We start from the raw sequence: 26,524 nt of genomic DNA, 5'->3' as shown, positions 1-26,524 counted from the left end.
GAAAATGTGGTATTCAGTCGACAGAATTGGTAGCGGCATCGATGCGCTGCGCAGTATTTGCAACGGATGCAGCGAAATGAACAGTTCGTTGACCTCGAACGAGCCGGGTTTCACTTGTAGACCAGCGTTAAGTTCACTGGCCCTATTATAACTTACAATCATACTTTCATTCTTTTTAACTTTAAAACAAGAAAAAATCAAGGTCATTATAAATGCCACATAAATAAGACTGTGTTCCAAAAAAAATCGACTTCAATTGTGGCAAAACCAGTTCTTTTTATTTAGAAACTAAACTACTGAAACAATTTTGATAAAATTTCTATAGGATCAATCTAAGTAAATCCATTCAGATAAAAATGAATTTTCCAAATAGATTGGATGAATGAATGAAATTGAAATGAATTTTCTCAATCGATTTTCCAAATAAAATGACGGATGTTATAAGGCAACAAACATAAAATACAAACTAATTGAGAAGCTACTTCTTCTTGAAATCAGTTGAAACGCAGTTTTACCCAAAATCTTAAACGATTCTTTATAGCATAAAATCGATGTCATAATTCAGTATGTCATAAACCTAAAGTACAGAATTCAATCCTACTACCTACTACTACCATACCAAAAATTTGTCAAACTTTCCTGGATATGATCTAAAAAAACAGAGAGAAGGATTTCACCCTCAGGGAATAAAATTTAGATTAATAAGACTGAACACTTATAACAAATACAGACAAAACGCTTTTCTACTGGAATTAAGTAAATATCTTTTTATTTTCACTATTTTATATTCCTATTTCCTTTTCAATATTGTATTTTTTAAAGTGCTATGGTTATTAATTTAATACAGCAAGTATATAACTAACAAAATGGCGTTGCAATTTGTCGAAATATGGAAGAATCATAGTCAGTACCACCAAAACTAAATTTGAGTTGATTCTTAAAAATTCTTGTCTAATTTACTTTACGCCTACCTTTCTATAACCGATTTGTTTAAAGTGAGGATTATGTCGTTTGTTGGTAATCAGTGTAAGCCGGATAGATAAACATTATACAAATATTGAAATTGAAAGAAGTACATATATATTACTTCGAACTAGATCGACAATGAAAAATTTTTTAATGTGTTTACAGCAATAAAAGTGATAAATTGGCAAGAACGCAATACCATAAATATGGCACATTAATAAAAATAATTATTTTTTTATTTTTATACCTAATAAACCTGGAGTATTTTGACATTTATATTAATATTAAAGGACTATGAAAAACTTGAAAGAACCTAATTAGAAAAATACATAATATATATATATAAAAGCGTTATAAAATAACCCATTTCTAAGGTACGCAAAACTACCAAAGACAAGTTAGTTCGTCAAAAAACATCAAGGTCACAGCAGCGCGCATGTGCGGTGCCTTGAGTATTAAAGATTTTTCGAGTGAGCACACAAAAAGCAATCTTCAGCCTGACAACAATCCGTTTACTTTGCCCTCAATTTGAGTAGACAGCCAATTATAAACGCCCAAGCATTCCAAAATATTGATCATTGTTCAACAAATAAATATATAATGCACATCATCTGTAATCTGCGTGATACAATATATCGCTCCTATTAATCAAATCCCTAATATCGTCTTATAATTAATGAGCAAGTACCTTTAAAAAACATATACATTTACATTTATCTGAATACCCAGATCAATATGAAGAAGACAAGGTTAACTTCGGCATCGATCCACATCTTATGTATGTTTTACATACTTCCTCGCATTCTATGTAGAGTTCAACCGCGATGCGTCAACCGATGCACATGCACCGCGCACATCGCCTCTGCCTCCGCCGCCACCTCGCCTCTTACAGCCCTACCGTTCCCATCGAGCCTTAACTGCCGACACATACCAGAGACAACGCTACATTGAACAATTTTACTGCCTGCTCTAACCTTGAGTCGTATCCCCTCTGGCTAATATGTACCTAGGTATGTAACAGGCCAAGCTACGCAGTAAGCATTATTGAACTCTCTCACTTCGATTCGACTAAGATGAATATTGTTCAAACGTTTTTCTTAAGAAAAATAATCAAATACATTATCTAACCAAACTTAGGGACTAATATTACATAATGAAAGAAAATAAATTTATGCTTCTGACAAACATCAAAAGTTAACAGCCCCTCTTTCTGACACAAAATCAATAAAAGCACAATAAAGATGATAATTGTAGATAGAGATGGCTGGTCTATTCCCTTCCGAAATCATTCGGACCCCGTGAAGTTGTCTCTTCCATATATGTCTATTCCACAATCACGAACACTGGAAGATGTTAGGATGACATATGCTATTAGGGGGGAAAGGGATTGTTAGCAATGGAGTTTGACAGTCCCATTGCTAGCAATATGCCCTATCAGTTCGACCTCCACGTGGTTCCCCCTGGAAACCATCATAAACAATTCTTGTTGAATTCGTCACGATGGGCTAACTAACCAGTTTCGTCCTCATCTATCATCCTTCACTGGTGGCCCGCCGGTGTATATCAATAGCGCGGGTGGGGTTACTATTTCATTATCACCCATAAAAAAAACATGCTATTACTGCAACATCTACAGTGGCGTCGGAAACTATTTGCGCGTTATAAAATGATTAAGAAATTTTATATAAATTGCAATTTAAATAAAATTTCTTAATCATTTTATAACGCGCACAAACAGAGATAACTAAAAAGGAAAATTATGCACAGTTTCGAAGATTCATGTATTTATGAGAAATAGACACATGTGAGTTATAAATTGTTGCTTGTAATAAACAAAATTAAATATTAATCATAATTAGTTAATTCGGAAACTATTTGCGCCAAAAGTTTTTATTAAGTTTTTCGTCTTAAAATTGTATATGTTACTAAAAAGTAAGTGCTTTTTTAATGTTTATGTTTAGATTGACTTTACATCTGCTAAAATTTTAATTAATTAATTATTATAATATTGATATTCTCATCAGAATGCCTAAAAAAGAGAATTAACGGTTTAAGAGCGTGAAATAATAATTAATATGAAAAATAATGAAATTAAAACCTCTGAGATTGCTGAAAACATGAATATTCCACTAAGAACAATTGAAGATACAATTAAACAATTTTCTGAGCGAAATTCAACAATGTCTTTGCCTCGAAGTGGCCGTAAGCGCAAAACAGATCCCAGAACAGATAAACGAATCGTTCGACTAGTGAAGAATAATCCAAAGATAAGTGCTACAGAAATAAAAGAAATTTTAAATCTCGATCTAGGATTAACACAAATTAAGTCCAGGATTGTTGAAGCTGGATTTGCGGGCCGTATTTCCAGACGAAAACCATTTATTAGCGAAAAAAACCGAAAGGCGAGATACGCATTTGCCATCGAACATCAAGATAAATCATTGGACTTCTGGAAGGCGATAGTTTGGTCTGATGAGTCGAAATTTGATTGTATTGGATTAAAACGGCGACAATGTGTCTCGGTTTTCGAGAAATCTTGTGGGCACCGTTAAGCACGGCGGTGGATCAGTACTTGTATAGGGATGTTTTTCATATAACGGTGTTGGAAATCTTATTTTATTATTAAAGGTTTTAAATTTATTAAAGGCAGAATGACCGCAGATGCTTATATTAATATACTTGAAGATAATTTGAATTCAAGTGTTGATAAAATGCATTTAAATAAAGACTGGATTTTTCAACAAGACAACGATATTTTATATTACGAGACGCGCTATTGATATACTCCTGGGCAGGTTATAATATACTTTTTATTACGCTACGATCAATAGGAGCAGAGCAATAAAGCGAAATGTTGGGAAAACCGGAGAAGTTACTCCATTTTTAAGCTTCCGTCACGTGTACAGCCTTAATAGCCACTTTTTAAAATATAAAAATGTGTGTAATACCACCCGTGCGAAGCCGGGACGGGCCGCTAGTTTATGAATAATTTTGATATTTCACTGTTTTCTTATTTAAGAAAACAGTGAAATTTATCTTGAATAATTTGAATCATATTTAATGCAAAAACTCATTAAAATGTTATAAAATTTTGCGCATAAATAGTTTTCGCCGACGCGACTGTATCTAAAAAGGTGCAAAGACCTTAAAAAACTGATAGCATAGTGCACCTAATGAAAAGTTACGTTTTCTTTTAACTAAAAAATGACAAAAAATTACATTCTACATATATGCTAGTCGCAAATGGTATCTACATGTATGACAAAAGAAGAAGAAACAAAAGAAGAAAATCCCCTATTCTCATTACAAAATATAATGGATAAGATTTGTCGTAAACACAATTAATGTGAGAATCTGCCATTATTCTTTACGTAATTTGCATCACATAGGCAAGATATTATTTTAGATCTTTACTTCATAAATAATAAAATCTATATTAATATTATAATAATTAAAATTATGTTTCACAAAAAACCCGACTTTATTTGTGGCAAAACCAGTTATTTTGATTTAAAAACTAAACTAATGCACCGATTTTGATAAAATTTCTATTAACATCTAATAAAATTTATAATAAGATAAAAGAAATCCAAATTGGTTTACAAGTGACGGAGTTATGAGGTAACAAAAATAAAAAAATACAACCGAATTGAAAAACTTCATTTTTTGTAGTAGTAGTTTGTTTGTAACAGATAAATTTTAAAAACTATTGAACCGATTTTAATAATTCTTTACCTATAGAAACCTATATTAGTGTACTATTATTATAATTATTATTTTAAAAAAAATAGATCCCTACGAAAATTAGAAGAATGTAAACCAAGGTATTGAGAATTTGCCTAATAAAGCCATTTAAAATATTAACTTTCTATCTACCCGTACGAAGCAGGGGAGGATATCTAGTGTTTTATAATAAGAAGGCTGCAATATTAAAAAAAGGGATGGAATATTTACATTTTTATTATTAAGAGTACAACATTTCAAATTTGGGTTGTATGAAAAGAACAGACATAAGGATGAACAGAGTATGTCGAGTCGAGTAATGCTGGCTTACTAGAAAGCCTCCGTGCCCCAGGCCCGAGGTGAACGACATCTCGCCTCAGTCGCATTTGGCGATAAATCTCTCTTATTTAACGCCTCATATTGTACACTGAGATGAACTTACTTCAACAAAGCAGTTAGAAACGATTAATTTAAAATCTGGTAGGTATACTATGCTATGGTTGGTACTTTTTAACCTCTAGGGGCCTCAGGCGGGGCCACGGGCCGAACCCCATTGCCCGGGGGGAAGGGATTGTTAGTAATGCGGACTACCAATTCCATTGCTAGTAATAAACACTGTCAGGTCGACCTCTCATGGTCCCTCTTTGAAACCGACGTGCAGAATTCCAGGTGTATTTATCACCATGGGATAACTAACATGCCTTTTTATTCTTACCTATTTTTCACCAGTAGTGACCCGTCAGCACATATTGTTAGCGCAGGGGAGATTATTACTCCATTATCCTCCCTTAAAAAAATCCCCCTTGCCACGGATTCATCACCGAAGGTGAGTAACACTATGTTATGTTTTATATTGATACGCCATCTAAGAGTGGTATTTTTTATTGGGTTTTATATTTCTGAAATCTAAGTGTACGAAGTAAAATAATTAAATACATGAATTTGTTTTTGAAACTTGGATATTTTACGATATGAACATTTTGAATCTAATGTATTGTTGAGATTAGATCCTAAACAAAAGTTTAGAATCTGATCTCTACAATACATTAGATTCAAAATGTTATATATGTTATATATGCAGAAAAATGATAGTTTTTCATTAGCGTATTTATTGGCCTGGCCTCTTAAAAGCCATTTTATGTATTTGGAAGGCTGTTTTGCACATAGTTAAAAACATCGCTCGCATCCTGGGGTCCATACCGTACCCAACCCACTCAATTCTGGGCTGGGTACGGTTCACTCAGCCCACCCTCCCCCTTAAACACGCCTATGTTATTTTCTAGAAATTCTTAAAATACACATGAATATTTTTTCTAAATTTCTAATATTTTGATGTTTCATATAGATACTTCATTAAATGAAAGCAGAACTAATGAAACAAAAGCGTGCTATAGCAGACGATCGATAATCAGACAAGCCAGAGACGCAATATTCAGGAGAATGTCCAAATTTTAACAGGCGTGGCAGATTTGTTCGTCGGACGAGCTGGAATGACCTCGTGTCCTTATTGATCTGGTGACGGTCCGCCAGTGACGTCACAATCACGTGACTATACGGTATATCATCAAGCAATACGCGAAATACCTTACAATGGTCTACCCTTATAATAAGGTGTAATATTAAAAAGGTGTATCTTAAAATTTACAAAAAAAAAAGGTTAATTTTCTTTAGGTACCTTTAAGAGCAATAACAAACAGCTTTAAAATAAAATTGCCATTATAGACTATAATGGCAATACTAGACTCTGAACATTGTATTGACATTTTAATAATGGTTTAATTATGTTTAAATATTTTGGCGCATTTTATTACTTAACCGTGCCAAACTTAATATGGTGCATTTTAATGAAGGGTGAAATATGGCAGTGAAATTACTTGGTACAAATAATTTAGGTTTTGCTTTGAAATTTAAACTTCCAACTATACGTTTAACGTGTAATAATTTAGACCTCATCACAGACGTGCTCATAAGAACTTCTACATGGTGTTTGTGGGCCTAGAAAAGGCATACGACAAAGGTTTTGTGGTGGGCTCTAAAATAAAAAAGTGTACCTGTAAAGTATGTGGAGTTAATTCAGGCTATGTACAGTAATCTTGTACATATGTTAGATCGACCGCTGACAACACAGATGAGTTTAATATAGCCGTGAGGTTGTACCAGGGATCAGCATTAAGCCCTTACCTCTTCTTTTAACTAAGATGCGAATGTTGAGATGAGTGTGTGTTGTGACAAGAATGATCAAAATAAAGAATGATTATATCAGAGGAAGTATGAAAGTATCGCCATCGTCATAGAAAAGTTAAGTAAGCGTCGGTCCTGGTATGGACACGTGATGCGCAGGGAAGAGGAGCATGTTTTAAGAAAGGTATTAAGAAAGAATGTGGATGGCTATAAGGGCAAAGGAAAACCTAAAAAGACATGGATGGACTGAGTGAAAGATGATACGGTCAGAATGGGAGTGGATGCGGAAATGACTGCGAATAGAGAAAAATGGAAGAGAAAAACATATTACACCGACAACAAACAATAATTGGGATAAGAGTAGGAAGATGAATTTAGACCTCATCATCACTTAACACTCGGTTAGATAGTAAAGAAATTATATAAAAAACACAAGAGAATTAAGACGTTCCTTGTTTTTGGAGTTACTTTGAAACTTTGAGCTCAGAAATGAAACAGGTACTAGGAGTCTGTTATGTCTGGGCTTTTGTTCATGCCTATATGTTACGATTACAACTTTCGATAGGCGGGCCGTCTGCTTGTTTGCAATTTCAAGTCGTTTATATTTTTACATCACTGAGGTGACAAACAAACATATGGTCCACCTAAAGGTAGGCGCTCATACGTAGGCGCAGATATATTGCGCGCGTTTTGCCTACACAAAATCGCCGGAAGGTGAAGAGGAAGAGGAGGACGGAAAGGCTTTTTTAATGGAAGATAATGTAATGGTAACCCATGCGCTAACGCTGGACCAGGATGCTGTTCCAATGTGGACAACGTGGAGGCCGACTTGACAGGATATATTGCTATCAATGAAACTAGTATTTCGCATTAGTAAAAATCCCCCGGAAGGGTTTTCATTTCATAACATTATCACTTGTGGCAGAAAGACCCTCTGAAACCATGTTGTACACGATCTTCTAAATCTTAAAGTATGGAGGTAAAATCCCTGTTGATGACGAATACGATATAAAAAAAAATACATTTCAGTTCCTTGAATTAACTGAATTACAAAGAGTTTCATTTTTGATCATAAGAGCCTACCATTGGGATTAAAATAAATGTGATATAGTTATTCGGTACAAAATAATAAATCGGAAATAAATAACATCAACTATACTAAGATACGTTGAAGCATAATGCAATCATATATAGTAATAACGTCATCTCTGAAACACAGAGAAAAAAATACACTAAATGAAATATGTAACTTTGAAGTTTTATACTCGTATAGATTACTTATCGTTGACATATCCTAATTCAATATTATAGATGCGAAAGCTTGTAAGAAAAGATAGATGCATGTTTGTTACTATTTCACGCAAAAATTTCTAAACAGATTTAAATAAAATTTGGTAGGATATTTTATATGTTTCACGCAGGAATAATAATATCGAGAGAGATACAACTTTGATTGCTATAGATACCAAAGGGTTACCTATACACTCTTTTTACTATTTTTCGATGGTGTTTCCGGTGTAACTACTATTAGGAAGAACCATATGCCTGAACTGAAAAATATCATCCGTAGCACGCTTGTACCCACATATCCCGTCCATAGGTTCGAATCGTGAAATAAATAAATTAAATGTCATGACTCTTTTTCATTTCGAAGGTGTCGTACTCAATCATGTTTAGATGACTGAAGGGATTGAAATAAAAATTGTTACTTTTTTTTGCGCTGTCGCTATATGCTAGCGGAACACCAGTGAGCAATGTTAGATGAGGATGAAGTCAGATTAGTTAACTCACCGTGATCAATTCATCAGATATTAAACATGGCGACCTCCAAGACAAACCGTGTGGAGGTTGAGAGTAAATTGTTAGCAATTAAGTCTTAAAATAAAACATGCCATAAACTATAATACATATAACTTAGATAGTTGTGTCCTAATTTACTTAGGCGCAACTGCGGAATATGGCTAGTATGATATTAAGCACTTACCAGGGCATAACACCTTCTCCGTCATGCCTACGACTCTAAGAAGCTGTCATTTGAATCCTAAAACAAAAAAGGAAATAAGATAAGTGTTTGTAGTTTAGATAGAATTTCAGACAAAAGGCAGGAAACATTATTGCGTTATTCAACCCTCATAACTTGCAGACCATAACTTAAACAAAACATTTAAAAAATACTCACGAATTATGAACCTAATGTAAAATAAATATTTATCTATCTTAATACTCTTACAATAGAGACAATAAAATAATTGTGCATAGGTATATTATAAATACAGGAATGTCAAAATTGACCTTGAATATACCTCTACAAGAGTAATTTGCAACAGACTTATGCCAGGTCAAAAAGTTACTCTTGTGTGTTTAACCACGTCATCACTTCCTTTGCACCTGTGGTTTGCACATAACATGGTAGGAAATGTACTGTAGCACAAAGAAAGGCAGTATTAAGCCATCGCATCTCTAAACAAGTAGGTCGGATCAGATCTACCCAACGTGGGTAACACAATATCATTATGTCACGCAATACAAAGACAACATTACTTATTATATATAATAGATATAAAGTAGATTTTTTAAGGTCACTGCTGTATGTGTTGTGTTAAAAACATGAACATTAGGCCTGATAATTATTATAATAAGATAATTTATAAAGAGAGTATATAGAGCACATATCTAATTAATTACCCCAGCCTATTTATATCAATTCTACAGCACTGATAATTATTACAAATATTACTCATACCTATTGCAAAGTGAACAAAGTTCTTATCAATAAAAATTACCTACCAGAGGACAAAAAATACATTATTAGATTGAAAAATCATAATAATGAATAATGGTCATAGTTATTTTATAATTACTATTAAAAAAGGGAAAAATCACATTATGATACAATTTTATGTTATTTAGATTATGATGAAGTTCTGAGGTAACAAACATAAAAACATGGGTCGAAAACTGCACTATAATATATAGTAATTTTTTTTTTATCCTTTAAAAACAATTATTTGTAGTCTGTTTCAATAAGACTTAATGAAAAATTAAAACTTTCACAATTTTTGTTTAAATCACCAAAGAAATATTTACATTCTAAATTAATTTGTTTCAGATTACTGTAACATTACATAGAGCATGACTAATTTTCAAAACTGACATTTTAATACTTCAGTTTCATACACAATACACCAATAATATAACAGCTGTGTACCTATATTATTATGTGTATTGAATTGTATTATATGAAATACATAACACATAGAAACATGTTAATTATTGAAACATTCTGTTCCAAACAATAATTATTATTATTGCATAAGTGATAGGGTAATGGAAAATTTTATTATCATTACTAATTAAAAGTGAGTTTGTTTGTTACATTATAGTGCCTAACGGCTTAACCGATCACTATTAAGTTTAGTTTATACTGAGAGAGATATAGACCATTTTTTATCAGTCAGGGTCAGTAAATATGTATATTCTGGTCTCATAAAGACACAGGTAAAATCTGATTTTTTTAATAACATAAACACTGTAGCCAATAAATTAAAATGTAATATCGTCATAGTCGTAGAATACCGATGGATCTTTATATGTAATTTTTTATCAGATCCGTCAGTATTCTACGACTATGATGATATGGCTATACAATGTTTGTACTAAGTGCAATAGATCTAGTACATGATCTCAGATAATAAAAAAAATACCATAAACCAAGACAATTAACATACACCTACAGTAATACAATTACACATGCAAATTTTCCAATAGCCTAATTACATAATTATGTATATTAATATACCAATACAAATTTAATCAAGTTCATCAAAACTGAAATGAAGACATTCAGTTAATTTATAAATCCACACTTGTCTATTTAGATGAAAAACACCTATCTGGGCATTAATAAGTCATCATTATATAGTCATAGATCATCCATTAAATATAAATGCTTATTATCAAATAGCAAATTTTTAGTTACATGTATGTATACAAATCATAACATCTCAGAAGGATACATAATACAATTCCTCCAACAAATGATCATCTAATTATTATTATTTATTTATTGTAAACACTAACAACCTACATTCTTCATTTAAGTACTTGAATCATATATTATGAAAATATTTCAATAATATTTATTTACATGTAATAATTGTTATATATTTTAGTTGTATATAGACATATATTTTATATTGTATATCTAATATTCATAATATAGTAGTAGTTTCTAAAATGTAGAATTACTTAATTATTAATTAATAAAAAAGAAATAGTTAAAATAAATAAATTCTAACCTCACAAACGAAGTAAATTTTAACCATGATCAAAGTCGAAAATCACAGCACATCACTTTAAACGTTCGCAATGAAAATCTGATCACAATTTTTCAATGTTCCAAAAGTTTCAGTAGCCTATTTACGAAAATGGCGACATGGTAAAATTTTAGGTAAAAAAATACCAAGCACAACAATATCACATTCGGATAAATAAAAATAATGAAATGTAATGGTGTCTAGATATATATAAACAGTCAAATATTTATATTAACACTGTAAATTCTAGTCATAATCAATTATTTTAATTATCGAAAGTCAAACACTTTAAAAATACGAAAACATCACTTTTGTTAACAATTTTTGTCCACAGATGGAAAATCAAAATAGAAACAGAAAATTACTAATGAATGGCCATGAAAGCAACGCCATAGACAATAAATATACTGTCATCCGGTCATCTCAATTGTATGATCCGCCCATAAAAACTTAGTGTCGTCTATTTCAATACAACGTAATGACGAGGTAATCAAATTTGTAATTACTTCTGTTGAAACAATCCTTTAATGAAATTAGTAATAGTGCGAAACATTCAATCAATCAATTGATTGATTTTTTATTTATACTACTATTAGATATTTACAAACTATCTTATGGTTGAATCAATTATTCGTTTGTTTACATTATTAAGTTCTTTTGAATGCTTTGGCTCTTAATATTATTCCTAAAGATATAATCCTTTTTTTTTAGAAACTTCACAAACTAAATAATACGCAATTAATCTTTGAGTGTATAGTTACCTACCTTAAGTACTCATCACCGCAGTGATCATAAGTATGATCCTTAATATGTACAAGTAGCATATGCTAATTACTATTTAGCTGTGCTGTGTTGTTCATTTTGACTTTAACAAGTGGTAAGTATTACCTTTTACTGTTCGAGACTACAGAAAAGCTTTGCCCTTAATGGGCAAGTGACGAAAATGAATTACATTAATATCTATGAAAAGTTCGTGCGTTAAAATATAGTCAAAAGATCGAGTACCATGTTTTTTTTATACTTACAACTTAGAATGGCAAACAAGCTGATGGCTGTTATTACGTAGGTATCTACAGACACTTGTACAATTAAGTACTTAGGAGGAAAAAGTAAATCCGACTAATGAAAAAAACTAAATCCTACAAATGAAAAAGTCTCTTAATTGTCTATAGAGGCATTATAAAAAGACTAGTAGTAAAAAATATTGTAAATAAATCAAGAATTTTATAAACTATACAAAATGCTACCATAGATTAAAAAACCGTGACTTATTTTTTTTTCTCTTTCTATATTACTTGCACAGATATCTTTTAGCAGTAAACTACTTTAACAACTATTACTACTAAAAAAAGTGTTTATATGAATTCTATGTAACCAGTTCATTAAATTTGAAAATTTTACACTGTACAAGTGGATAGTTGTTTATTATACCTACTGATATAAACAGTATTGCAAGTATCAATAGTACTAGTATTATAATAATTATATATATATATATATTAATTTGTTTTTCTGTTTCAATATATTTGTGAATCTATGTTTATATCTTGGGGTGACCACCAGACAATACTAGGACGGGTAAGGCCACCTATCCACCAACTTTAAATATGCTTATGAATAAAATTTCCTAAACTTTTCACCTCGTAAACCATTTCTTTTATTTTTCGGCTTTGAGTAGACCCTCTGCTCATATGGTTACTTAAAGAAGAAGGAGGGGATTAGGCGTACAGTGCTCAACCAAGAATTACCTGGTGCCTATCCCAGGATACAAGAGTAGCTTTGCAAAAAAAGTCTGAGAATACATATGCGTTTTTTTAACAACTTAGGCCTTCTCCTAGTATATTCGCCTATTTGCTTATTTAAAATTGTTTACAGGCTCTATAAGTTTATATGATTCCGAACTCGTATGTAGTATTATTAAATGAGCAAATTTCTACAATTTTAAATATATGTATTGAATCTACCAAAAGGAATATCTTACTAACATTTTTAAGAGATATACTAATTCGTTACTAATGTTTTAAAAATCGAAAACAAATTTGTTTACAAAACTTATGATGATACAAATAGAACTATTGTTCTCGGTCTGTTTGTTACATATTCAGATAAGTACTAAACAACAAAATTATTACATTAATCAAATGTCAGTTTCCGCTTACACGAGATCACTATCATACTTCCTTCCTCAATTCTTTTTTTCGCTGACTCAATGAGTATTTTTTGAAGATCATCGTCCCTCGAGATTCTACATAAACTACTTTATGTGACAATATTCTAGATGGTTGCAAAGGATTTTTTTTCCTTGATGTAAGGGGCAGTGTCGATTCTTCAAAAACGTAATAATTCTTTCTCTGTGGTTAAATTGTAATAATAAAAAAAAAAGTTTGTGTCTGACTGATCTTGACGTTTCTTCTAAAAATTATAATTATTAATTTATTTATTAAAAAGCAACAAAAAAAATATAAGAAATGTAAAATTCTAAAATTTTCAAAATGTCGTTTATTAATGAACCAGTTCTTAATATCATCGTGGTCGGCTTCCATCACAAAAAAGGATGCCAGGTAAGTGTAGGCGTCATGGCTCTTATTAATCGATAAATTTTAAGAATATAGAAAATGTGGATGGAACTTATAATACTTAGTAACAACCAGTGAATTGTGAGTCCAAGTATACTTGGAGATATTCAACCATTTGATAAATTTAACATTTGATAGTCACATTCAATTAATAATAACAAAAACACATTTATGAGCTTGACACTGAAATAATCCTAGATCATTTTCAGATATAAATTATTAAATTTTACTAAACTAAGCTAAACTTGCCAGATAATTGCTACTTATATTTATGTTGGCATAGAAAGTTTCATATAGTTCTATGAAAAGTTTTGTGATATTATATTCAAGCTGTTTTTTTTTTATACAACTTGTAAATGATTGCCTACAGATTTGATATGTAAAGCTGTACTACAGCTTACATTTTCACATTTACAGGTTATGATTGTGTAAATCTATACAAACATAGAATCGCTATTGTAGATCTGTTATATATACAATTAAACAGTTAATTGCATGTGTGGTAGTGTTATTAAATTTTAAACCTGAAAGTCTGATTATAAATCATAATGAAAAGTATTCCATGTGATCTCGGGATAGTATAACAAACTGCATGTATGTAATGTGGTCTTTTAAATGTATGGTAATAATGGTAAAATCTGCTAAGCATATTATACTTTGGCTGGATACCAGTGAGTTATTGCTTATGAAATTTATATTTTATATTTAGGTATAAATAAGATCAGTTGTATATATGTTTCCATAGTTCTTCACATTGCTGTATAACTAATTATAACATTTTTAATTTTTTATCATTGGAAACATAGGAAAAGTACTTTGTTCATATAAAAAAGTTATTTTATATGGATAATGTATTTGAAAAATATTACAGCATGATAATACTAATTACTATTATCTTACTGCTATATTCTTTTTTTAAATAATATTTTTGTCAGAGAGAAAAAGATTATGAATATGAAAGAAGCAAGAGATGTATGTAAGGATAGAGGCCTTTGGCTCTCTTATTATCTTTGCTTACCCTACTCTCTCAGAAATGTGGTACAACAAATTCATTAATGGAATCACTATTGTGAGTTAACAAGTTGGAATGAGCCATCCCATGTTGCTATCTTATTTATGGATTCACTTGCCACTTGAGTTTAGTGTGAAGATAGAATTTAGGTATGTAGGTCTAACAATTTAACTAAGTAGTTTGTCTTTATATATTTTACAAAAGTAAAAACAAAAATAAAAATTACATGAAACAGGTCACCCAGAGATATACATTTGTTTGAAACTGTCTTTTGAATAAAGAACTATTTTCATGTTTTGTTAGCAAGAAAAAAATGTATTATTTCTTATTTTACATTTTAATATATTTTTCTGTACCATTAGGTGGAGCATTGCTATCCTGAATTAATACCTGGCCGACCAACAGAACTACCAACCCCATGGAAACACTTGCCAGCGCTTGCTTTACCAGATGGATCTCATAATTATCTCTCAGACACAATATTTTTTAATTTGCCTGGTCTCACAGAGCCGGATCATACAGTCTATGGGGTATCATGTTTCCGACAAATCCCAGTAGAGGTATGAAGAGTTTTCTGGAATAATTCTGTAATATAACTTGTTGTTTTTAAACATATAATTATAATATTTTATATTGTTAATATATTTTATAATATCTAACACAAAAAATATCTTTTTACATGTTTATTGAAATTCTTAGTTATAAGTGTGTTTTCTTTTAATGCCCTAAAAATACATCACTCAATCTTCATAAAATTTTATATACACATAGTGTTTGGCATGAAGAAGGACAAGGCTACTATTTATCCCAATAACATGGACGAAATTGCAGTCCTTTTTGGTAAAATTAGTGAAACACGAAATTAGTTTTTGCATGAGACTAACAAATGTCAACATTCTCAAGTTTTTGCCTTTAGTTGTAGGATTAATATAAAAATGTTCTTTAATTTTCCTGTTTGTTTCTATTGCCATCTATTTTATTATTATTATTTAATTATTTATTTAGGGAACACCAACAGCATATTGCATTATAACATATAGGTATAACAAACATTAAATATAATACAATATTAATGCACATGCCTATTATAGATATTCACAGCATTTACTTTAACATAGTTATACAGTGCCAGAAAATGAAGTAACAATTATTTATTGAGATAACAATATAGTTTGATAAAAAACCATATTATGTTTTTTTTACTAACTGTGCCAAGTATTTTATTTATTATTATTATATCAGCCATTAACTGTACACTGCTAAACATATGCCTCCCCCATAAAGGAGGTTTTGCTAGTATTTGTCACGCTTGGCAGGCAGGTTTGTTAACTTCAGTGAGATATTGGTGATGTTTAAGGAGGGATGTTGCTGCCTATTCCTTGACAATTAAATTCTCTTAGTCACATCTTATGACACCCACGGGAAAGGAAGGTGGTCTGTTCTATGTGGGGCCACTTGATGTATAATATACATTTATATGTATGTTTATTGTGTTGTTAATGGCTGTATACATTTTCTGTCAGGTTTTTTTTTATACCATTGAGGGGCAAACAAGCATACGGCCCACCTGATGGTAAGTGGTTACCGTAGTCTATGAACACCTGCAATACCGGAGGTATTACGTGTGCGTTGCCGACATCTTGATTGCCAAATAAATTATGTTTGTACATATTAAATAATTTTAGATTATGATTTTAAAACTCATGATTTTCTTTTTATACAGCAAGTAGTACAGAAAACGGAAGATATGACTCGAAGTTCAGTGCAAAAGAGTGTCTGTGTGATATGCAGAGCACCATTATTTGGACGACTTGCTGTTAAAATGGAGTTAGTAGTCAGAGCTTGGTTCCTACAGGCTGACTTTTCACAAACTAAGCTATTGGAAGATGCATTCAAACATTTAAATAGTTGTCCAGTGCAACTAGATCAAACTCTGGAAGGTAATATAAGTGTGTACTTATAATTATATTATTTAAAGAGTAATACAAAAAATATAAATGTATATTACGTTTATAAAGTATAAAAGGTATTACCTAATATCTATATTATAAGTGAATGTACAAAAATAAATAAATAAATGTGGTCTTATCACTACAGCAATATATGTAGTATAATACCTAATTTGTTCATATTGCTGTAGTACAGGTGGAGTAGAAAAGAATTGTCCAGAGAAAAAATCACAATGAAAATATATAATAAGTCAATAAAAGTATCAGTGCAAGCTTATTCCTAATGAGCCATGTATAAGGAGCAATAATTGTATAGATATAATAGATAATTCCAGACACTTAGATGTGACATATCATCCCTTATTTTCCTTAATTGGAGCCGAGACTGCATATCAAATCATTACGAAACTCTGTATATATATATAAGGTCTTTAGGCATAGTATTGCCAAATAAGCCACATTTAGGTTTGAACTTCCAACTATTAGCCACTTATGGGGTATTGTGTTGTCCATATACGAGTATGACCAACGTAAATAGGAAAATCATTAAATGATGAAAAGATTTATCTTTTTTAATTCTTTTCGTGTATTTAGTAACGCGATGGTCCCGTTGATACTCCTACTGGACCTATCATTTATAGCGTCTGTACAACCGTACAATAGAAAATGCCCAGAACACAGCAACTAATATATTTATGAATATATGTAAATATTTATATTGTGTAGGAATCAAACCGAAAAGATTCGGAAAGTGAGAAATATCGTTAAATTGTTACACTATCAAGGTATACCCCATAGTGACGACTAAGGGAACTTAACGGCAGGCAGCAGCATCCCTCCATGTTTTACATCTCTACAAGCCTTTGGCGTGAATTTACTGGGTACAGAGGAATAACACCTGAGTCCTCAGGAATGGCAGCGCATGGGGGTATCATGGGCGAAACAGTATACTCTGTTATGTCCATGGTACTGCTCATGTCTATAGGCGACGGTTACCACTTTCCATCAGGTGGGCCGTCAGCTTGTTTGCCATTCTAAGTTGTATAAAAAAAAAAAAAAAAAAAAAAAAGCCTAACTACGGTTGTTAACCATGGCGTGCCAATCGTAGCAACTACTGATAAAACTCCCTTTATGGGGAAGACTTATGTTCAACAGTGGAGAGTTAACAGCTGAAATAATAATTGTTTAAATACTATTTACAGGATTATCAGTGATGCGGCTAATAGAAAGTTGGCGTCATAAAGCTTTGTTGCTTTTCAAATTGCTGCTGTTACGCCGCAAGGTACTTATGTATGGATCGCCGGCAGGCCCGCTATCAGCCGCGCTGTTAACCCTCGTGTCATTATTACCACGCTGTTTGGAACATGGGTTGACTCGAGCTGCCAATGTAACGTAAGTATTAGTAATTTTACATAATTATTATTAGATAAAATGTCGAAAGCGGGGTTATTATAAAATTAATATCATCATTGCTTTCGGCTTCTTGCAAAATACTAACCCTCTTATAAAAATTAATACGTCCTACAAGCCTATTTTAGCTATTGAAGTGTTTTATTTATTACTTGCCTTCAAATTAAAAATTTGACATAAAAGACAAAACAGTTCAATAGTTAAATTTGGTTTAAGAAAGATTTGACGTTTTGATGAATATGTTAATAGATCTTTGTAAAATGACTTTTGTAAACATAAATTGTATAATTAGTAAATCAGAAATATACATAGCAAGAATAATTAAGACATGTTTTCATTACAAAATTGTTTTATCTTCCAGATTGTCTAGACCATTATCTCCGGTTTCTAATGTTGATGATAAAAATAAAGATGATGTTGACTGTAACATTTTAATATCAAACGACACTTATATAAATGGATCAAATCAAAGTGAAGAACTATCACCCAAAGAAACTGGTAACATGTTGGAAGAGAAGGACAGGGTCAGTAGGCAGAGTTTTGATGAGGCTCTTATTGGTGAAATTGCTGATAGGCAAGATCTCGGCAGGGAAAAATGTCACAGCGTTGGTGAGAAATATAAATCACAGAAATCTATAACAGAAGCTCAGCAAAGTCCTACAATGGCTAGAGATATGAGTGTAGATGGATTATATAATTTGACTCAACAAATTGATCAGACTGAATGTGGTTTCCCACTGTCTCTTTTTGAAGATGGTTACATCTGTTTACCTTACTTATCATTGCAGTATCTAGATCTCTTATCGGATTCTGCTGTACAGGGATTTATTGTTGGAGCGTCTAATGTGTTATTTAAGCAGAAACGTCAGTTGTTTGATGTTTTAGTTGAATTGAATGAGATGCGAATAGAGACGGCCGATATGATGCTAAGAAGGCAACTCGTTCTTGGCACCGAGGACCTTCGGTTCGCTGATCACGTAGTCCGTCATGGTGCGACGCAGGGCGACGCGTGGATAAGAGACCAATTTTCAAGTTACTTAATTTATTTACTAAGAACTTCACTTTTGCCAGGTAATTAAAGTGCTATTTATTTTTATGAATAAATTATTTGTAAAAAAACTTACATTTTCAAAATATTAGTTATTTGGAAAGATCGTATCAGCCTTTAACTGTCCACTGCTGAATATAAGGGGGAGGCCCCTTGGGTGGGTTTTGCTAGTAGTTGACATGCTTGGCAGGCAGATTGACAAAACGCAGTTAGCGCTTGGATATGTTTTAAGAGTGACGCTGCTGCACATCTCTTGCCTTCGCTTAGTCGCCACTCACAACACCCATGGGAAAGGAAGGCGATGGCCTGTTCTATGATTTTTTTTAATATAAGTTTTTCATGCTTCCTGGCCATCGTTGACAGCAGCTTCCACTTCAGTGTTACAGTGGTATAAACAATATATTGTTTTCACAGATGGTAGCCGAGAAATAGATTCCTACAATGCTCAATTTATGTCTGCGTTTAAGGCGACACCTGCTTACCAGCAGTGGTTAAAAAATACAAACAATGGCGACATCGAAGCTTTTGCGAATCTCGCTCCCGTACACCCCTTCTCTGGACAACTGTCCGTAGCTGATATGAAATTAAAGTTTGCACAGTGAGTATGCGTATTTGATATACTGGTCTGTATGGCGTATTATGTTAACACCTAATTTCTACTCATATTATATAAGTAGTATACCAACTTCCCCCAATACAAATTAAAAAAACTATATTTAAAGACAAATATTAGAATATACAGAAGTTAGATTTTGTAATGATGACCAAAATATATGTTGTAAACGCACCCTGTTTTGCGATATATATTGTGGTAAGATTGATGGGGATTATAAGTTGGATCGTACGATACAGCACGATGTCGACGACGGAGGGCGGCAGGAAGGTGACGGCGGCGGTGGCGAGCACGGGCCGCGCGGTGGCCACCACGTCGCGTGCCGTCGGCGGCGCGTTGTCGCAGGCGCGGGGCGCGCTGTCGGGCTGGTGGACCGCGCTCACTGGCCCCGCGCCCGCGCTCACCGACCCCGCGCCCGCGCTCACTGGCCCCGCACCCGCGCTCAACGACCTCGCGCCTGCGCTCACCGACCCCGCGCCCGCCGGCCCCGCGCCCGACTCGCCCCCCGGCCCCGCGCTCCAAGCGGATGACGCGTTGCGAGTCGGCCGACAGGTCGCCAGCGACGACAACAGGAACGAGCTCCTCGAGAGCCCCGATCCTCCGGATAAATCTATAGAGGACGCCGCTGCTACGAATATTAGCAAAATACAAGTGATATAGAAAGTTAAATATAGAATTCTAGTAAATAAGTGACAATGTTTCATCTTAGCCGATTAGTATTTATTATGATGATAGGATATACGTGGAGTCTATAGCTTTGAGTGAATCTGTACTTTGAGAATCGAATTTGAAAGTATTCATATGTATAGATTGGTTGTTAATTAATATACAAATTAACAGCGATTAGAGCCATTGTGAGATTATTCGTACTACTATAATTAAATTAATTGGAAAGCTTAATAATAATGCCTATTAAGATTTTCAATAATTGTGCTTAATTCATAGAATTTCCTGTAAACACTATCATTGTACATGCACAATAATTGAAATTGTGATCGTAAGAATCTACAGATAAATTAATAATAATAGATGTTACTTTCTTTCATAAGTTATAATTCTTGTTGGCTTCATTTTGTATGAATCAAAAAATATATTTAACATCGACAATAGAATTCTTGAAATTAATTTTTCGTTAATTCGGCACTATTGAGGTCTTAAATATGATAAATTAAGTATATTTATATAAATATGTATATCTTTGAATATATAGATAATAGCTATTTGTAGACTTTGATACTGTTTGTGATCTCTGAAACATAGTTCGTTGTTGATATTCTTATAGTATATTGTTTTTAGTATTTGGTGTGTAAAAAGTTAATAGTGGATTAAAATACTAAGATGAATGCTTATTGCAATATTTTTATTACTTTTTTACGATTTTATTTTATAATATCAAGTGATAATCTTCTTTATGTTACGTATTCATCTATGTATCAACGTCGATGAACTATCACGGTTCTGAAAGTTAAAACTAAAGTTGTTCAGTTTAACATAATATAATACTGCAAATGATGAAACTGTTTTTTATTTCATAACTACAGTATATGCCTTTAATTTTACAAAGACATCATGATCTATTTGATTAGTGCTAATTTCGACTACGTTAGAAGCCTGCGTCTTTATTAGAGTTGTCGACATACCATAAGTAATTTGGAATATGGCTTTTGGACTGAAAGTAAATCTTTCCAAACTTCAGTTAGTACTATTAGGTAGTTCCAAACTAATCCAAGAGGTAGATTCAACGCTAGTACCTTTATATGCGTTTAAGTGATATGGTTGTCCCTTTCAGTTTATCAATAAAAGATCTAGGTGTAATTATTGTCAAGTTCTCTTACTTGGCGACCACAAACAAATTGTTCTGCAGGAATGTTTTCGTATCTGTATAATTTCCTACCTAATGCTATCATTGCGATATCACAATCTACTCCCAATTCCTGATTATATCCATACTTATTATCTGGATCTTACGGAAGACTAACTTAACAAACTTTAGCGTTTGTAAAATGTTTTTATCAGGTTTATTTTCGGTCTTAGAAAATATGAATACATTTCCCAGTTTCGTTCAAAAAAAATCGAGTAGGTAGCCACTGCATCCTAGGCCGTCTGAGGGCCTCCAGTTGAAGACAACAGCACATTTCTCTAGTTTTTACTATAAATCGTTTAATGAACAAACTGGACAACTACGAAATGGTTTACCAGTTTCAATGCGAAACGTCTACAAAATTTTAAAACAAGAAAACTTATTTGACCAAGTTGTCATCTTCGAAATTTGCTTATCTGGTAAGAGTACATATATATTTATGTAGATGTTTATATATATATATATATATATATATATATATATATATATATATATATATATATATATATATATATACATACATGTATTACATCTATGGAGATGAACATTTGGATGTTTTAAATACACAATTGGGAATTCACGCGATGTAAAAGCCTTTACAGGTAAATAATCCCTACATAATGTACCTACCTGCTTCTTTACTGCCGACGTTTCGACGTGGATATTGTTTATTACGTTTCATCAAATTATATATTATTTCGTGTCTTTGGTTGATTGGTAGATAACGCCATATGATGTTAAGTCCACCATTTATATTTCCTAGGTCTATTAAATTTTTTATAAATATATATTTAAAAATAAACATACTTAGTATAACCACAGAAAATATAATAATATGTATAACATACGTAACTGAATTTTCATTGTGTATCTGACCAAAATGTTATAATTATATAATTATTCCTCTTCATCCAAAGGTTGTCTAAAAGAGATCGCTTTTAGCAGTAAGGCCGCACATTGTTTCCTCAGTGTGATCATTTCTTGTAATTTTATGTTTTTTATTTTTTATGTAACTTAGAATGACAAACAAGCTGATGGCCCACCTGATGGAAAGTGGTAACCGTTGCCTATAGACACGAGCAGTACCATGGACATAAGAGTATACTGTTTCGCCCATGATAGTCCTCATGCGTTGCCATTCCTGAGGACTAAGGTGTTTTTTTAATGAATGATAATGGAAAGGTCACCCCGTCTGCGCTATCGGTATATACTGGAGGGGCACTAGTGAGGGATGACAGGTGAGGATACAGCAGGTCCGTTAGCTCACTGTGACGAATCTAACAATAAATCAATCACGATGGTTTCCAGGGGAGGTCGACCTGATATAGTATATAGCTAGCAATGGGGCTACTTATCCCCATTACTAACAATCGCTTCTCCCCCTAGGAATAAGGTTTTATTCCTCTGTACCCTGTAAATTCACTGCCATATCCCACCTTTCATACCGAAACACAGCTAAGCAACATAACTGCTTCACGGTAGAAATGTATTCTATAATAAGTTTACTACTGTAATCTTTTGGAGAAAACAAAGAGTCTGGGTAAAGTCTCTTTGCGTCTCACCCCTTTTAGATCAGAATATTTAGGTATGTGGTATTATTTTGAGTTTTCCTTTTGCATGAGTGTACTATGCTTTTGTTTAGTATACTAATCCTAATTACATTATATGTATTCTTAACGATATGGAATTAACATAACCACTTATTTTATTAAAATTAAAGAGTATGTCATCGGGAATTAAATTTATTTCAATATTCTTAAGAATATAATATCACAATTCTGGATAAAATCAATATTACATATAAATGCAATATTTATATATTGTGTGAAATTTAGTACACGACTATTTAACATTTGCAACTATTGCTGTGTATTGTCTACATGCTTCTATATAAGCTACGTTCTACAATAACGTCATATATTATACTAGCTTTGTCCGAAATTTCCATTATCCAATTAGAGGGAGAGATAAATAGAGTAAAAAGATAATGTTTTGGTATACAAAAGATAAAAAAAAAGGAAAAGAGGAAGACCACATAGAAGATGGGTAGATGACATTAGGACTGAAGCAGGTGGAATTTGGACAAGAATCGCTAGCAATAGAGAACATTGGAGGCAGTTGGAGGAGGCCTTTGCTAATAAGCAAACAGACGATAGCAATTAAATAAATAAGTTGTTATAAAAAAAAAATATTGTTTGAATAAAGGCTTATATATATATGTAGATAGTCCGAGATTTCGTCTGCATCGTTGGGGCCAAGCCTATGAGCCCGAGTCCTCTTTGCTAAGCCATTAAGTCTTCAAGATGTAACTGCACAATTTCGCGTTTGTCATTCTTAATATAAAATTAATAAGGGTGTCATAATTATATAATAATGGCATGTTGTATCGTGTAGAATCATAAGGTGCTGTTGGTCCATCTCTGTCATTACGTTCATCTGAAATGACTGCACCTTACATAACGTGTTTATTTGACTCACGTTTATAACTTGGTGACGTCGTAACGTTTACTCGACAGTGTTCGATCAAAATTTCATATCAGGTCAGACTGCAGAGTCCGGCTCATCCCATGGCCAAGGAGGCCCAGTATCCAGGGCGTCCTGCCGCCACAAAGCTCGGGAGTTTTCCGACGTACCATGAGCTAAAAGACGCATATTATAAGGTTCTATCATATTCGATACGGACGCTCCGCTGTCCTCTCTTTCCATGTGAACTCTCGGCGCCGTACGATCATCATTAGTCTTACTCGCCGGAAGAAGGTCAAAATCTGTCGCTCCATCGCGCGGCGAGTCTAGCTCCGTTATATCCGAGCGTGGCGAGAAATCGGAGCTCGCGGTGACATCCTGCAAGCTGCGATTCCCGCAGTCCACGTCTATGGGTCTCGACGCCGTCGAGGGCGATGCCATCGTCGAAGGGGAGCGAGCGGAGGGCGCGGCCGTCGGCGAGGTTTCGGGACTGGAGCCCGCGGCCGCGTGGCTCTGCTCCGACGAGGACACGAGCGGCGCCGACTCGTCGTCGCTGGCGGCGGCCTCGTCCCGCGGCGGGCTCCGTTCGCGAGAGCCGCTCCCGCGCGCGAGGATCTTGTCCTTGAGGCGCGTGAGCCGCTCGGCCGAGCTCACCTTGCGAAGGATCTCAGCCGTCCGTCGCAGGTTTCTCAGCTTGAGGTCGACGACCGGCGAGCCAGTGCGCGTGGAGTCTTCGACGGAGCGCGAGCGCGTGGAGAGGCGGCCCGCGTCGAGCGCGTCGTCGGCGACGAGCAGCGACGAGGGCCGCGAGCGAGCGGGCCGCGCGCTGAACGTGATGTGGCCGTCGTCCGAATCCTCCTCGTTCTCGACGTTGAAGGTGACGGCGGGCGGGTCGGCGGCGCGGCGCACGCGCAGGCTGCCGCCGCCCTTGAGGATTGCGTCACGCCGCACCGGCGCGGGGCTGGCCGCCGGCGTCGCGGCCGCCGCCTCGAGCTGCAGCTCGTGCTCCTCGTCTGAAAGCGAGGAAGCCACGTCAGCTCGCAAAGTATTCCTCTAACGCCGAGATTTAATCGAAGCGTGACACTGGGAGCGGGAGGAGTCGGGAAAGGAAATTCACCTGTTTTATCTCGCCGACGCGGCGGTACACGAAACCTGTCGATGATTGCTGAATATTTCATAATTGGCGAAACCTATAAACGAGGCTATCGCCTAGCGGGACTGAAATCAAACAACTGGTAACGTTTCTAAATTTATTGTAGTAACAACAGTTATGTAAAATTGTTAGGAATGATATTGCTACGGAACATTCGACGAGGCTGCCGATCGCTATGATCGTCTACATAATAGGTATGACATTATACATCTTAGAAAATTTTAATTTTTCTATAAACTTTATATAATATCACATTAGGAACCGTTATACAACAAAGAAATGAAATATATTTAGAATTATTTTTTATTCTTACATTAAGTACATTACATTAGCCTCATCATTTGAGGGAAGATATGTATTTTGCTGTTAATAATCATAAATATTAACAAATTGTACTAATACATTCTTATTTATTAATAATGTCTTTTAAAACTGGGTCCCAAATTTTTCCATAGTAGACGGACTTGAAAATAAAATACTAATTTGGTAATAAATCTTGGTTATGGATATATTGTCAAAAATAAATTCTCACTAATCAAAACAATTATCTACATGCACATTTTTCACATAACAATACAATAAAATCAAACTTTGATATTCCTCATATCACAAATTATATATAAATCTTACATTTAATATTAAAGATGGCACTATAAATATAATTACATATACAATCTTTTAATAAATTGGAATGTTAATAAAAATACAAAAAATCTGCATATACAATGTCAATATCGACTTAAAATTTTATGAAATAAAAAAAAAATATGAAAATTAACTCCTATATCCTAGTCTATTTCAATTTAGTAAATGTTTTGTGCATATTACATGTACAAATCCTATTACCTTTCTAACAATTATAAGACAATTGTTAATATTAATATCGGCGAAATAAATAATATGCACCTTCTGAGACAATGTGTTATAGAGATCCCAATCGTAGAATTTCGATTTCGGCGTTAAGTTACCAGTTATAATCGGGATTGGAATGGAATTACAAGTACCGAGGATAAATCATCCCATTATTGATTGCTTAGAGAAAAACATCATCGGTGACGTTTACTATAACGTGGTCCGGACGGTCGGGCTGCCCGTCGGATGATGCGTGGTTGGGGAAAGAAGGAGGGTTTCTGTGCGGGTCATTGTGGAGATAAGGGTCGGAGTCAGCGGAGGGGGATGGGGAGGGGGAGGGGCCGGGGTGGAGACCCTCAGGGTCGCCCGGGACGGCGCCGTGTTCGCGGATGGTGCGCAGG

The 26,524-nt window shown here is 34.0% G+C and overlaps 3 protein-coding genes across 14 annotated transcripts in view; 1 reads left to right on the top strand and 2 right to left on the bottom strand.

Annotated features, from left to right (window-relative positions):
• Positions 1-11,570, bottom strand: part of LOC113517563 (serine/threonine-protein kinase tousled-like 2) — a 60,820-nt gene extending 49,250 nt beyond the window's left edge. For 2 of the 3 annotated variants that reach the window (XM_052901626.1, XM_052901629.1), the window contains exons 1-2: positions 11,169-11,570; positions 8,855-8,911 (exon numbers count right to left, since the gene is read on the bottom strand). In XM_052901626.1, coding sequence (XP_052757586.1) covers positions 8,855-8,879 — 25 coding nt within the window. In that variant the 5' untranslated portion in view covers positions 8,880-8,911; positions 11,169-11,570. Of the gene's footprint in view, positions 1-8,854; positions 8,912-11,168 lie in introns of those variants that run through there. The other variant, XM_052901632.1, reaches the window with a different exon arrangement.
• A 1,971-nt stretch (positions 11,571-13,541) lies between these two features.
• On the top strand, positions 13,542-21,311 carry LOC113517308 (late secretory pathway protein AVL9 homolog). Of its 2 annotated transcripts, none has more exons than XM_026901958.3 (7): positions 13,542-13,747; positions 15,137-15,334; positions 16,498-16,714; positions 17,926-18,115; positions 18,495-19,204; positions 19,596-19,779; positions 20,034-21,311. In XM_026901958.3, the coding sequence occupies exons 1-7, from the start codon at positions 13,679-13,681 to the stop codon at positions 20,452-20,454; spliced, it is 1,989 nt and encodes a 662-aa protein (XP_026757759.1). In that variant the 5' UTR covers positions 13,542-13,678; the 3' UTR covers positions 20,455-21,311. The 2 variants fall into 2 exon arrangements, with proteins under 2 accessions (XP_026757759.1, XP_052757546.1); XM_052901586.1 differs by lacking the exon at positions 13,542-13,747 and adding an exon at positions 14,780-14,923.
• Positions 21,312-23,381: 2,070 nt separating this feature from the next.
• LOC113517377 (kinase D-interacting substrate of 220 kDa B) overlaps positions 23,382-26,524 on the bottom strand; it is a 62,153-nt gene continuing 59,010 nt past the window's right edge. For all 9 annotated transcript variants that reach the window (XM_052901403.1, XM_052901395.1, XM_052901396.1 and 6 more), the window contains one exon: positions 23,382-25,131. In XM_052901403.1, coding sequence (XP_052757363.1) covers positions 24,197-25,131 — 935 coding nt within the window. In that variant the 3' untranslated portion in view covers positions 23,382-24,196. The remainder of the gene's footprint in view (positions 25,132-26,524) is intronic.

This window comes from Galleria mellonella, unplaced genomic scaffold (genome assembly GCF_026898425.1).
Source record: "Galleria mellonella isolate WM207_F2 unplaced genomic scaffold, CSIRO_AGI_GalMel_v1 utg78, whole genome shotgun sequence".
NCBI classification, from domain to species: Eukaryota; Metazoa; Arthropoda; class Insecta; order Lepidoptera; family Pyralidae; genus Galleria; species Galleria mellonella.
The sequence above is the reverse complement of the archived record's forward strand: the minus strand, read 5'-3'. Positions and strand labels throughout refer to the sequence as shown.

Excerpts from the sequence above, each read along its gene's own strand:
- LOC113517308 (XM_026901958.3), top strand. The coding sequence starts at position 13,679 with ATGTCGTTTATTAATGAACCAGTTCTTAATATCATCGTGGTCGGCTTC. Across the intron at positions 19,205-19,595 it reads AAGAACTTCACTTTTGCCAG|ATGGTAGCCGAGAAATAGAT; the intron begins GTAATTAAAGTG and ends TTGTTTTCACAG. Across the intron at positions 19,780-20,033 it reads ATGAAATTAAAGTTTGCACA|CACGATGTCGACGACGGAGG; the intron begins GTGAGTATGCGT and ends CGTACGATACAG.